Raw genomic sequence first — 14847 nt, 5'->3', positions numbered from 1 at the left:
CACTTCCTTTTTAATGCTTTTAGATAGATTAACTAGCCAAGCAGATGACAAAGTGATTCATGTTGTCATGTGGCTGCTTCTACAATGAAAATCTGAGTTGTGGTTTGGGCCAGAAAGTAATTCTTGAAGGCCTCGTGTCCCAAAATTCTTCCCTTCTGAACACCTGAAAGTGCTGTCTGCCAGGTAGCTGTCAGCAAAGACATGCACACACATAGAGTACATGCACACACACATGCGCCCGATAACGGCTCTCATCAGTCAGGCTGACAGTCCAGACAGACAGACTATCTCTCCCTGTGCTCCAGACGAGGAAAACCTCCTAATAGCATGCTCTTTTCTCTGAGAGCTGCCAAGACAGTCAGCAAACGTCCCCTATTGCTGCTCACTCACACAAGCATAACTCTACATTATTCTGCAGACCCAGATCCCACAGTGCATATCTCTTTGTTAGCAAAGGGCTCTGTGCATGTCATTACATGCACGTGAAAGATTCTCAGTTTTAATGTTGTGTTTCATAACAGACACACAATCCCTCGGTGGTATTCCCTAGAACACTTAGGAGATTTATTAGATGGTTTTAGGACTTTATTTTACTTTCATACAATACAGAATAGATTTATTGTTGTTGTTGTGTCACTATGGTGCGATCAAATAATTGATTGTCTCAGCCTGCAGTTAGTTAGCCAGCCCCCACAGCACTGGCCTTTCTAAATTTAATACAGGCCAAGTGGGTGTCTACAATGGCATATTTAGAGAAAGGATTAACTTCCTGATCATATCATGGCATTTTTTTCTGCCTTTACTGTATTGTACAGTATGTGTAATCCATATACTGTGGCCTCTCTTACAGAGATCTTGATAAACACTGACATTGTGTTGCAAGTACATGCAGTGTTTGAACAAGTTTTGTTGTTGTGAAGGGTTTTAAAATCTTCTCCTTGAAGAATGTTTATACTGGCAATTTCCTCCATACTGTAACACGGGGACACTCATGATGAGGATGTTGGAACCAATTACCAGAGTTTTTATTTTCACTTGTGGGAGCAATCAACAAGAAACAACACAAATTCCTAGACAGCAATTCTGATGTTTTTCCTTGTTTCTAACCAGCCGTCAAGTGAATTTCAAGCTCTCCTGAGATGTAGTTAAAGAAAAAAAAAAGAGGAAGAATTGACTTAGTGGTATTCTGATGGATTAATTTGTGGATTTACAGCAATTAAGAGAAACTGCATTGCCTCATACAAATTATATTCATGCATGAGCGCAGACACCCACACGTACGGAGACACTCATACCGCAGTAAGTTTCCAGTGGGATTATGGCTATGGCTACATCCAAGGCCGCTGCACCACCTTGATTGGTGGACAGATCTCAAACTTCATCACAAAGGATCTGCTGATTGGTTTGCACTGTTAATGATTGCCATCATTTAGGAATTAGTCACAGCAGGTTAGATCATTGTGGCATGCCACATCCAATCTTACATGTACGAGCACAGACTTGTGTGTCTCTGTGTGTTTAAGTGCAGGTGAGATGATGTTGTCGTGACAAGGATACTAGGGACACAGTTGCTCTCTTAATTACTGCTGCAGAGTAGAGTCTGCACATGTGACTTGAATACCAAAATGACTTCATACCATCATCTTTTCATCTGACATAGTCATTCACACAACCTCCGCGGTTGTCAGTCAAATACATACAAGCTTATACTGTGTCACCACAGGACTAAATAGCCAGTGCACTTGAACAACATAATGCAATTTAAAAGACAGACTCAAGAAATTAGATGTTAATCAAAACAATCATGGCTAATGAACAGATTTTTCAACAGCTTACAACGCACACCTCTGAACTGTCTTCAGCACTTGTGCTTCAGCCGACATTTAATTTGCTTTCACTTACTGTCTTTCTGAGTTCTACTGTCGGTGATCACACTTCAACATCTCAACTCAACTTTGAATGCACTTCAACTGATACACAGAAGATATTTCAACCACTTTCACTGTTTACCCCAGGTGATACTTGTAATTGCTTTTATCTTTCAGTTTGTACACCTGAACTTGTGCAAATTCTTTCAGAGCCTAAACTGACTCTTCCAGATGAATTTATCACCTACACTTTGATGATTTCAGCTCCTTTCAGTGCTCAGTCTTTTGCCAAATCTTCATCTTTTTTTTTAGCTGTTTGACCCCAGCTGATTATGTCCCTGACTTACCTTGCATTTAAATTGATACTTCAGTTTAATTCAGTGCTACATTTAAACTGATATTTCAGCCTCTTTCAGTAATTGTATTTCAGTTATGATTTCAGCTGTTTCAGTATTTCAGCTATTTCAAAGGCAAATTTTCTGAAGAAAATGTACATCTGCTTTTCTGGTTTTACATTTTCTTTTTTTTTTTTTTTTCATTTTATCCACTCCATTAAGTCCATTCAGATATTCTTTACTCCACTGGCTTCATCACTGCTTACTTAACAGCCGGGCAGATACTGATGTGGCTGCTCTGTCCGTCACAGCTGACTTGTCTCCTAATCCCTGTGAGGGATCAAAGACATTTTCAGAGGCAGACTGGCCCTCATATGATACACATTATACACTATGACTGGCAGACCAAAAAGGGCCACAGAGCCCTTTAAACCAGGTTAGCTGTCAAATTCATTTATCATTCCTGTGGCACTAAAGAGCACTTTGTAGCGGCTGCTGCTGAAAAATGGGTTTATGCTGCTAAACGGTGAGTTATGGGGTCAGTGGGACAGAGAGGGGGTGTGAGGATGGTGAAGGCTAAATATTAAATCCAATAATGGCAAGTTATGATATCATTATCAAAATACATACAATAGACCAACTAGCTGTCAGATTCCTTGGAATTCCAATGTGAAAACTAAACTAGGCTGGGGTATGTCTTAATACAACATCTCTTCACTTCCACCACCGTCCTCAACCTCATTTCCCCACCACACACCTCCACCCAAATAATTCAGCCACCCAAACACACTTATCCCCACTGCACCATGTACCCCTGAGTCACGTTTTAGTCCCTGACTCATGACATTCAGAGTGTGTTTGTCCCCAGTAATCTCTGCGATTATTTTGGCAGGGCCCCTCCGCTCTTAATCTGAGCAGAACAAGAAGGATTAGCCTGAATCTGACAGCTTGTCTCTAATGTCATCTTCACCCCCAAACTGAACTGTCTGGACAGTCTGGGGTGTCACCGTCAAATTTCTGGAAAGATCAGTGACACTTTAAAGACATTTTAAACAGATTCTTATCAAACTTGGAATCTCACGATACAATAATACCTCAATAACAAGTCCATGATACGATATTTATTGCGATATTTTTAAAAAAGCAAATGAAGACTTGGAAAAAAATTCAGTTTATTGAACAATGAACTAGGCCTTAATTTTAAAGTGCAAAAAACAGTCAGTCGTATTCCCTGACGTTTAGGTAACCACAGTCTGGCAGTGTCTGCATATTGTTTGTTGTTTATCTGTCACCTTTTCCCCTCTCTAATTTCGTGACACGGAAACCAAAATGCTTCCACACGTCAGATCTAAAAGACACTGGAGCATCGACAGTTTCAAAGGCTTCATCTCTCTCTCTCCCCTGCTCTGTTCGCCCTCAGGATCCACCAGCTTCTCTGTACTGGGTCCACAGATTTGAAGAGGGAGTGAGCAGAGTGCAAAGGGTGATGGGCATGCATGGGACGGTGGTCTCTGTAGTTCTTGTTTCCTTTCGGTCTACTGCCCAGAGGACCTATCGTTTGTTTCTATCCAGGTCCACAATAGTATTGAGACACTTTGTTCTTGCAATATCGTGAATTGATGGTACCATTATATCCCTAATGTTTAGCCATATAAAAACTCAAGTTGTTTGAGTTTAGTTTATAGAGATAATGTAATAATAAGCTTGATTTATTTGGCACTTTTCTCAGCAATGTTTCAACGTGCCTTACAGAAAGAAATACAACCAGACTTGGCAAATAAAATGAGAATAATGATGACAGATGACAGCTTCTTGTATATTTTCACCTCTGCCCCACTACAAAGTCTTTACTCAGCAGGAGCAGTCTTAAAGATCATTTATTTGATCCTATACAAACTCATCCATTTTATGAGGCAAGCATGTATCTTTTGCTCAGTCTTGTAAAAGAGGTTCTATTGGATCAGCCAATTAAAGCCTTACCTTTGAGGAGTTGCTCCAAGATGGAAAATGAATCTTCTCTTCTTCCCTCCCTCCCTCCACCTCCTTCCCTGTAGACCACCTGCCAGATCAAACACAGTCAACCTAATCCTCACCAACAAGCCTGGGAGATTAGGTTCACGATCTTGACCTGGTTTTGTAGGGAGTATATTTTGTCACACACTCGATTTAAAGGGAGTGGAGAGGTGTGTGTATGTATGTGCAATGTGGGGGTGATGGTGCTTAGATAGACCCCTGTTTGGTGGAGTATCCTGGTAGACTTGTAAAGGTGTTTTACAGGGGTTAGGCCTGCAGCGAGACAATGTGGGAAGTCGTGAGAGGGGCAGGGAGGGAGCAGGTGACTCAAGAGGAAGACAAGACTAGACATGGTGACCTCTGACCTACAGGAGTTCAGTTTCAGCTTCTGTCACCGGGCAGATTTACCGGGCTCGTGGGACACTTAAGCATCCTTAACGGTCCTGAGGGCTGCGTCGGGGCTGGTTGTTGAGACAGAAGAGGAATGACTGAAACACAAACCGCAAACTTGTCGTATCTGGCTTCTGACTTGTTGTTGGGAGTAGATTTACATTTGCAATGAGACTGGATGATCTAGGGAGAGGAGACAAAAGGACGTAGACAAAATGAGAAAGAGAAACCAGGAGTATTGTGAAACTCAGGCCCATAATTGCATTCAACTCCCTTCTCAAGTAAATGGTCTTCTTCTATGCCCCTCTCTGATCAGAAGGCCTTGACTGATGGAGTATACGGTGTAGTCCCCCACTGGCTTGCACATAAGCACATTACCATATGGGCTGGGTTTGTCTGCCACTAAGTCTTAATAGGATCAGGACTATGAAAACCTGGGCCAAATCCCCCTCTCACCAAGGGAAGCAAGATCAGCGCAGAGCAGATTTACACACACACACACCTTCAATGAAGCTCCATCATTCTTGGCAGCTAAGTCGCCCTGTGATTGAGTCCAGGTCTGAATGGAGGAGATGAACAGTTGGAGTTAAAGAAAAATGCAGTGAAGCAACATGCATTTTTGCTTCTGATTGTTGCAGACATATTCAGTGCTGTTACAGGAAATTCAAAAGAACTATGCCTCTGGTTGCTTTGTCCTCCTTGTGTTTATTGTTCTTATTAGGCACTTTTTCAGTTCCTTTTCCAAAGCATTTCATTACACTGTAAAACTTAGTGGATTGTTTTTATTAGACATGTTTGATCAGCATGGTTCCACCGTCTCTGTGTGTGTCCATGTGTCTGTGCCGGCCACTTTGGTAAATGGCTAAACTCAATTTTCTCTGCTGGTGGTTGTGTTGGAATGCCTGGCATGAATTTAGAAAGCTTGGGAAGTCTGACATGGCATCCTAATATTCACTAAATGTCAAGACTCTGCTTGTCTTTCTCTAAGAAGCAGTGACGACTTTCATCATTTGATGCCATATTAAGGCTCCATTATTTGTTTATGTTCTGTACCTTAATTTATTTCTGTGGTTGAGGAAGTGTTGAAATAGCGTGTATAGCAACACCTGACATGGCAGGCTTTTCTTTAACAGCACCTAAATGACCTTTAATCATGTCTCTTCCCAAACTTGAAACAGATGAGATGGTGTCATTTTCATGTATGAAAGCAGTACTTTGATGTAAACCTTCTGTTCAATTTAATAGTAATGTCTTGGATAGCACCATCGTCCAACATGACTCAGTTTGGCTCATTAGCCACACTGGTTTGGGGATATTAAGGGGAAAAGTGCCTTGTGAAGCTAAAAGGAAGTTTTACAGTAAGATGAGAGGATGGACATCACTCTCAGGTCTGTCATGTCTTAAATATGAACCTGATTTAGAAAATGTGAGACACCACACATATGATAACAAATAATGTCAGGTTTCACAGTTTTGTCCTTATAGTGTGTGATGTGCAACAAGAAGACCAGCACAGCACACCACATACTAACAGATTCTGTCCACCAACAGCCAGTCTTGACTCTCAAAACTCAAAATCTTGTGCAGTCAAATGCGACTGTAGAGTAAACAAACATGGCAGAAGATGATCTTGTTTGTTGTGCTTTTGTCTTCAGAGCGGAATCCACAGAGCGCATGCTTGGCTCTCATCCGATAATCGACCCGATTATCTTTTAGTGTGTACCCCGCTTAAGCTTAGCATAGTTTGAGAAGACTAAGACTAGAAACAGGGGGACAGCTAAATGGTATCTCAAGTGTATTTCATTAAATCTGTAATAAGGAGTATTTTCACATTTCGCATTTTTGGCTATTGGCCCTTATCTAGGGTGTGATGATGGTAATTGGTTTATTGGTACATTGAAGAGAACTGTTAACAACAAAATTAAACAAACAGGATTTTTCAGATCTGTAAACCCTTCTTCTGTGTTTCTCTTCTGCTTTTCCATCTTGTCTTCCACTCAGGCCACAGAACAATGGTAAATTTTGCTCTGGTTCCGGTCGGCTCAACCAGCTGTGTAACACTCGACCATGCCCTCTCTATGCTCTGGACTTCAGGGCCCAGCAGTGTGCTGAGTACAACAGCAAGCCCTTCAGGGGCTGGTACTATAAATGGAAGCCCTACACCAAAGTGGACGGTAAGGTGGTCAGTTGATCAGATTCAAAAGGAGCAGAGTGTCTTCAGTTCTGTGGTACATTTTATATTTAATGCATGATTTGCCCCGATGATGCTGTAGATGTATTTGTCTTGCATCTTTCTTTGAGACCTGAAGAATATTTACAGATTTTTTTTTTCATGAATTAAATTACAGTATTTCTCAAGGATTATGAAGACATCCCGTGATTTACTGTATTCTTGGCACATAATGCACAAGAAAAGAAATCTCATTGTTCAGAGAACACAGCACCACTAAATAAACACAGAATTGCAGATTGCTCGGGGCAAGCTTTTTTCTTGTCTTAATTCTGTAGATCCTGCTGTACTCTGCTAGTCCAAATCTCTTTTATAAAGTGTTTCTGTAATGCCAACCTCTATTTACTGCGGCAGTGATTAGGGCCAAAAAGCTGGAGGAAACTATCATTCTCTGTAATGTGCATGGGAGACATGTAGCCACCTGCACCCCCTAACACAGTGGGGATAGATTTAAAAAGGAAGCCTGCGGGCCAGCTTTGTTACATAGAGCGAGGGAGAGAGGGAGAGTGAAATGAAGGAGAGCAGTGCGTTTGGCTGTCATCCCAGTCCTGTTTAAGCTGTTGATGAATGGGAGGTGATGTAGAGAGGAACAGATTTTGAACTGCCTTCTGGGACCTTGGGCCAAGTCACCTTCACCGTCATTTATTTTAATCAAAGATGGCTGCAGAGACTTGTCTGTGATAACTGATCTGAACTACAAAATAAACCTGTTGCCCCACATGAATACCCCTGGGTGCATTCATACTCAGCTCCTGTCTTCTCCAATTCAGTCTCAGCAAACGCTGTGCATACTGTATGTGTAACAGGTTGCAGTACAGTAGCATAGTAGAACTGAATCAATGAGATTTTATTCTTAGAAACTGTAAATTATGTTAATACTAACATTCTCATTGGTACTGGATACATCTGTATGTTCTCTGTGCAGATGAAGACATCTGTAAGCTGTACTGCATTGCAGAGGACTTTGACTTCTTCTTCGCCATGTCCAGCAAGGTCAAAGATGGCACCTCCTGCTCTGATCACAAGGGAGATGTCTGCATTGATGGACTGTGTGAGGTACATAACAAGCAAGTATTTAGATCCCTTTTCTTTATGAACACTTTTCTGTGTTGTAACTTTAATTATAAATGGATAAAATTGCCATCGCTGCTCATTAATCTGTACTCAATCCACAATGACAAAGTGAAAACATGCTTTGCGCATTTTTGCAAAGAATTCATAATCAAAAACAGAAGTCTCTCATTAATCATGTCCTCTGCTGTGGCACTCCAAAATGTGACCAGGAGCATCATCTTTTTAAATTATTCCTGAGATATATCTAGAACTTGGTGGCAGTCCACCTATGGTACTTGAACTAACTGGACATAGTTTAGAAAGGCACATGCCAAATGAAATCAGTTCACACTGCATGTGAGGACAAAAACCAAGCCATGAAGTCCAAAAAACTCTCTGTTGACCTGGAATAAAATTTCTGGGGTGAAGAACAGATAAGGGAAAGGGCATAAAACCATTTTTACAACTTTACATCTTAAGGAGCACAGTGAAATGGAAGTTTGGAACCACCAGGACTCTCCCAGGAGTTGGCCAAATTGAGTAACCAGGCAAAAAGGTCTTTGGTCCTGACAGGTGATCATGAACCCACAGGACACTCTAAGAGAGCTTCAGAAATTCTCTGCAAAGATAGGAGAGCCTGCTGGAAGGACGACTATCTCAGCAGTACTCCATCCATTAGCCACTGATGGTAGAGTGAAAGGCATATTACCGCTCACTGGGAGTTTACCAAATGCCATTTCAGTCATTGTCAGCTTTATTGTCAATTCTGCCATATATACGCATTTACAGGACTCTGAGAACACAAGGAAAAAGATTCTCTGGTCAGACAAAAAAATGAACTCTTTGAGCAGAACTCTGTGCAAGCACTATGTCAACACTAAGCACTGCTCCCTGCCTGGCTAATACCTGGCTAATAATAAGCATGGTAGTGGCACCGTCATGCCATGGGTGTGTTTCTTAGTGGCAGGGACAGGGAGACTGGTTAGAATTGAAGGAAGGACCAACCCAGCCAAATACAGAGAAATCCTTGAAGAAAACCTGCTCCACAGTGCACTTGACCTGTGACCAGGACCCAAAGTATACAGCCAAGACAGTGCTGGAGTGGCTTTGGAACAAGTCACTGAAACAGTCTCTGAGTAGCCCAGCCAAACCCCAAACCCCATAGAATATCTGTGGACTGACCTGAAGATGGTTCACAGACACTTCCCATCCAATCTGAGCTTGGAGCTTGACAGGATCTGTTAGGAAGAATGGGATAAACTGCTCAAATCCAGGTGTGCAAAGCTTGTAGAGACTTGCCCAAGAAGACTTGAAGCTGTAATTGCTGCCAGATGTGTTTCTACAAAGGACCAAATTAATGGTCTGAATAATAGCGATTAAAGTTTTTGATTGTTAATAAATTTGTGAAAAAATGTCTAAAAATCTGTTTTGTCATTATGGATGGAGTATAGATTGATGAGCAATAATGGCAATTTTAACCATATAAAATGAAATCTACAATGCAATAAAGTGTGCAGGGGTCTAAATACTTGATGAAACTACTTTAAATGTTATCAGAGACAGTTGACAGAACGTGGCAAAAGGTGTGTGTCATCTGCCTCATTTCTTGGCTTTTTGTGGTGTGTGCTCTTGTTGTGGCTTTCATTGGCACATAGACTCTACAAAATCACAAAATCTCTTAAGTATGCTGTGCTTGCTATTTTAAAACTCATTTACCAAAAGATGGATAGGTTTGGTGCCATAGTTATGTGAAACACCAGATGTCAACACAGATGGAATTAAAGCTACCCCTTTATTGTCACAATATATTAGTTAATTCCATTGACATGATTATGTTCAGAGAAGAGCTGGTCATACAGTTTATTTGTTTTGATATCGTCTTTATTGCAGCACTGTTGACACTGATGGTATGTGTGTGTTTTTGTGTGTATAGGCAGTGGGCTGTGACCAGATTCTAGGTTCGAAGGCCTCTCTGGACGCCTGTGGAGTCTGCAAGGGAGACAACTCCACTTGCAAGTTCTTCAAGGGCCAATACACTCTTCAGCACAGGGCTAATGGTAATTGTGTCTTCGTGTGCACTGTGTCTGTACATGATTTTTTCCATCAAGACAAAGGGGGATTTTAAGCAGACAAACATAATGCATAGACAGGCACTTAATAATGGACTGATTCACTTCATGTGTATGCAGAAATGCAAATATCCCAGAGATAAAGGTGGGGTAAAACAGGGATGAATAGCAATAAACAAAAATCTTGGCATGATTCGGGCTTGACTTTACCTCCTTTTTTTCTCAGAGTATTACTCCATGGTAACAGTCCCAGCGGGGGCACGAAGCATTCACGTTCAGGAAATGGAGGTCTCCACCAGCTACCTGGCTGTCCGCTCCCTCAAGAGGAAGTACTACCTGACCGGGGACTGGACTGTAGACTGGCCGGGAAAGTTCTACTTTGGTGGAGCTGTGTTTGACTACCAGCGCTCTTTCAACAAGCCGGAGAGCCTGTATGCTGCTGGACCTACTAATGAGACGCTAGTGTTTGAAGTAAGCCGCCGCAGCCGGGTGACGTCCGTTTATGGCAATTGACAGTGACAGGGTCCCCCTTTTTTTAAATGCCTGAACATGATGAGGCTTAGATGAAAAAAGAAGTTTGGGTGGTAGGGAGAACAGGGGTGGTTTTGGTTGTCTGTAGAGCTTCTATGGGGGATTAATTGCGTTGGGCGATTGGTTACGTCAGGCATGATGTGTAGATGGGTGGGTGGTGTAGAAGGCTGTAGAAACTAGAAAGTAGAGCTTTTGGGGGTTCAAACTGCCTGTCTTGTTCAGGGCTGTCCTCTTTGTGAGTGACAAAGGGACGACAAAAAAAAGTTCACATCACATCAAGAACTTGTTGATTGACTTGATGACAGAGAGAATAATCACACATCAGAGAGCGGGAGATGTGGCACAATTAGTGTAAATCAGCCTTTGTGCCACTTTCACTATTCAGATCAGTCTAGCATGGCAGAAGCTTGCCCCTTGTTTATAAGCACTACAGCTTCTTGGTACTGTCAGTGCCAGTGTAAACATAGTCACGTGTTTGTCCATGTACACATATTCAAAGCCATGGACATGGTCCCCCTGGCCACTGACCTCAAAAGTGCTTTGTTCCAGCCATGTGATTTGAAGCTAATAGAGCGAGTAAAATCCCTAAGTCAACTGCCCTTCAGAGGCAGGGATGAAAAGTATAAAATCAGATGGTTGCTTGGAGTGAGATGTTCTGAATAGTACACAAGGTGATTTATGAGCTAATGGTACTTATTTTGCCCCATGCTAGTAGTCAGTGGTGTGTCAGAAACCAAAGCTTCGAGGGGAGGACGAGTCTTTACCCGTCCAGAAGACAGCAGCAGAATGTGATGGTGGACAGGCGTATCCTCCTGACAGCAAAACTAATATTTGACAAGTGGCCGAGTCATTCTCCTTATGACTGTAGGTTTAAGTGAATGGTGGTGGGACGTGCAGGATGTTCTTCCCACATAACTTTGTCAGCGAAAGCATTTATTTTCTCTTGACCTCTGAACCCTAGCCGTGGAAACAGAAGTGGAAACCAGGTGAAGAATAGACATTTGTTTTTTTCCATCCTCTGCCATGGGTAAAGTGATAGTCATGTAAAAGCTAGTCTCCCCTCAGTCCCTTGTGCTACTGAAATACTGCGGTTGAAGCAGGAATGATTGGCCTGAAATTCCAGGAGGAATACCAGTGTGATATTTCCAAAGTGCTTGGCTGGTCACTTGTTTGGCCATCAGGAAATGGCTGAGTGTTTTTGTAACTATTTTAGAAAAGAGTCTTTTTGTGGGCAGTTTAGCGGAGTTGTTGCTGTAGTTGGCATTTGAACGGCCTATTCTTGTTTCCTTGTGCAAGATAAATGCTTGCAGAGGTACAGACTCTCAAGTGACAATAATCTAATATTGCCATCCCCAGAGGAGGTTACAGGACAGCTTCCATTATTGTTTCCTAACAACTTTCTGCTTTCTGCAATGCTACAGTCTTGCTTTCACTGTGCATGGTTTTGTTTAGGGATGATAACAGTTTTATTTACTACTTCTATCATATTTTTAGCCATGCTGGCAATGTGGTTTTAGGAATGGGACAACCAGTCCACCATTTTGGACCACACTGAAATAACTCAACAAGCAATCCATGAAACAATATTTCATGAAATAATACTCCATGGATAGGAGATGTTGTACAGACATTCATGGTTGTGTGCTGAAACACTTAATTAAGATTGTGAACATTATACCTACATGTTTGCATTGTCATTGTGAGTATGTTGTCACGTTAGCATCAGCATTTAGCTTAAAGCAAACCTTCGTTCCTTTTATTTATTTTGTAATGACAGCATTCCTGAAATGATAGTTGCTGAGATCTAGGAACATGGCCGTGTTACTAAAAAGTGGCCAGATGATAAAAAACAAAAAACAAAAACAAAAAACAAGCAGCACTCCTGTGAAGTGGGGTATTTTGGATGTACTCTTTCAGTTTTGCCTCTAAATAAAGTGGTTTAGATAATCTATTGATAATTTTAATTGTTGCCTTGTATACAACCTCTCTGATTGTCAGACCAGTAGTTTCCTTGCCCTACCCTTGTTGCAGCAATGTCACTGTGCTCCCAGATCTCATCACTTTCTTTGGGTTGAGTAGCCTACAGTGTTATCATAACCAATAGAAAAATGGCCTGGACTACACACATAAATCCCAAGCTGTAATAGGGATAAATTATCCTTTGCTAAGTCTCACAGTGCTCCTTCTGCCTGTCTGTGAGTCTCAGTCATACATCTGTCCAGCAGAGAACTCAGCTGTAGCATGCCGCTGATCTGCAGATGACACGACCATAATCTCTATAAGTATGTCCTGTAATTACAAAAAGGAGAAAGAGGTTGATGGAAAGAGAAGGATAGAGAGAGAGAGGGGAGGGAGAGTGAGATTAAAAGATTAAGAATTCTGCAATTGAACTCTTTGGATGTGAGAAGTTAAGGTCAGGGCACTGAGACTTCAACTGCAAATGAAAAGAGCCAAATGAAGGAAAACGAGTAGGGTTTTTTTTTTTCACTGCCGATCATCATCTGTTTCACACATTCTACTTAACTGGCTCGGTCACAGAAAAACTGAGAGAGCGCAGTGGGGGAGGGTATGTGCACCGATCACTCCCAGACCCTTACTCAGCTTGAAACACTCAAAGAAAAACAAATGTTGAGGAGTGTGAGCGTAAACTGTGACAAGGTGTTCACATCTGCACAGCTGCTCCGCTGGTACAGGGGAGGGAGGGAAGGGGAATGGGAGTGGTTAACACAAGCAGAAGGAGGGAACAGATATAGCATATGGCTGCCTCTGGAGGTCTCAGTGGATTCCAAGTAGGATTATTCCCCTTGAATTGACATTCTTGTGGTATGGCGAGGCGAGGTCTTGCCAGTCGAGGGCAAAGCATTGTGGGTAACACAAGTGAGATTGATATCTGTGTCTGCAAAATTGTAATTCATCATCATCTCATTGGACATGATGAGTGGTGTGGTGGTTGGGTTATGAAAACCCAGACACTCTGTGGTTTGATGTTGCACTGTAGAAAGATAAACTCAGTCAGTCACACAGCTTCAGCTTGAATGGCACCTCATGTTTAATGGTGCGTTCCAGTTGTACTTGGAAGTCGGAAGGTCCTAGAACGGAAGTTTGAACTGGAACACCCCCTGAAGTTGGAATTCAGAGAAACCCCACCAACACCGACATTAGAATTCAAGATGGCAGCTACTTGTATCAATAGTAGTGAACACTCTTTTACACATAGTACTGTTCAGTTTTTACCCGTGGACATGTTGCTACACTGTTTGTATGTGCAAAATACCGCATAGAGAGTTGTTATCAACTGGTATTGCTAACAATGGCTAGCAGTGACAATGGCTAGTCTGGGATACATTTGAAACAGTTCATGTTTATGACTTAGCGTTTCTTTCTTTCGTTAAACAGTTAAATTTGAAGGGCGTTTTAAGAACATTCTGAATTGTTTGGACTAAAATATAATGTTAACAACTGAGGTGTTCTTCAGGTGGAGTGCAGATTTGTTTTGAAGTCGTGTATACTCTAGAAGAGCAACTATAAAGGCTCCATGAACATTCATATTTTTCCGACTTCTCAACTGGAATGCTGTTAACTCAGAACTTGGAAATATTTGTTTCTTTCAATAAATAGAATTTTGATTTGATATTTATAGTGATACTACATGATCATGAGCAGTCTTAAAGGAAGTTTATATATATATATATATATATATATATATATATACACACACACATATATACATATACATATATATATATATATACATATATATAAGAGATAAGGGATGAATGGATGGATTGTAAGCATTATACCCAGACACTTCCTCACTTTTACTATGGATTCATTAAGAGCTCCCTCAGACAGCATAGCTTTTTGTCAGATCTAACCGTGTGTCTGACTCTACATTTTTTCCCTGACTGTAGGGCTTTGTGGATTTGTGTGACCAATATCAAGACAATATGTTGGTGCCGCTGTAGTGTGCTTTGATGACCAAGGAGTTACAAGGACAGTACTCTGTCTGCAAAGTGGGAATAAGCATGATGTCACTGTTGATATTGTGACTGATTGCATGAGGTTGTGGGATTTTGGTTTGCACTATGGGTAGGTAGGATATTTTTCTTTGTTCTTATTGGTTTTGGTGTTCAGTTGTCAGCCAGGGGATGAGCTTTGGTGCAGTTGTCCCAGACTGACAAAGTGGAGAGGAGACAGGGTTGGACATGTCTGAAATTATTGTTTGAAAGTTAGTGTCTGTCCTGGCAGACAGTGTTAACGCTGTGGTTGGTTGGGTGTATTCAACACTGTGGATAGTTTAAGAAAGAGAGCTCAGTTATTTAGAAAGCTTCAAGGCTTTAAGGATGTGTAAGTCCTTT

The 14847-nt window shown here is 41.5% G+C and overlaps 1 protein-coding gene across 1 annotated transcript in view; it reads left to right on the top strand.

The window, feature by feature from the left end:
• adamts18 (ADAM metallopeptidase with thrombospondin type 1 motif, 18) overlaps positions 1 to 14847 on the top strand; it is a 56492-nt gene that overhangs the window by 23868 nt on the left and 17777 nt on the right. The window contains 4 exon segments of the mRNA XM_018697370.2: positions 6608 to 6780; positions 7762 to 7892; positions 9823 to 9946; positions 10185 to 10429. Coding sequence (XP_018552886.1) covers positions 6608 to 6780; positions 7762 to 7892; positions 9823 to 9946; positions 10185 to 10429 — 673 coding nt within the window.

Source organism: Lates calcarifer, linkage group LG2, assembly GCF_001640805.2.
Source record: "Lates calcarifer isolate ASB-BC8 linkage group LG2, TLL_Latcal_v3, whole genome shotgun sequence".
NCBI classification, from domain to species: domain Eukaryota; kingdom Metazoa; phylum Chordata; class Actinopteri; family Centropomidae; genus Lates; species Lates calcarifer.
This window is presented reverse-complemented; position numbering and strand designations above follow the sequence as displayed.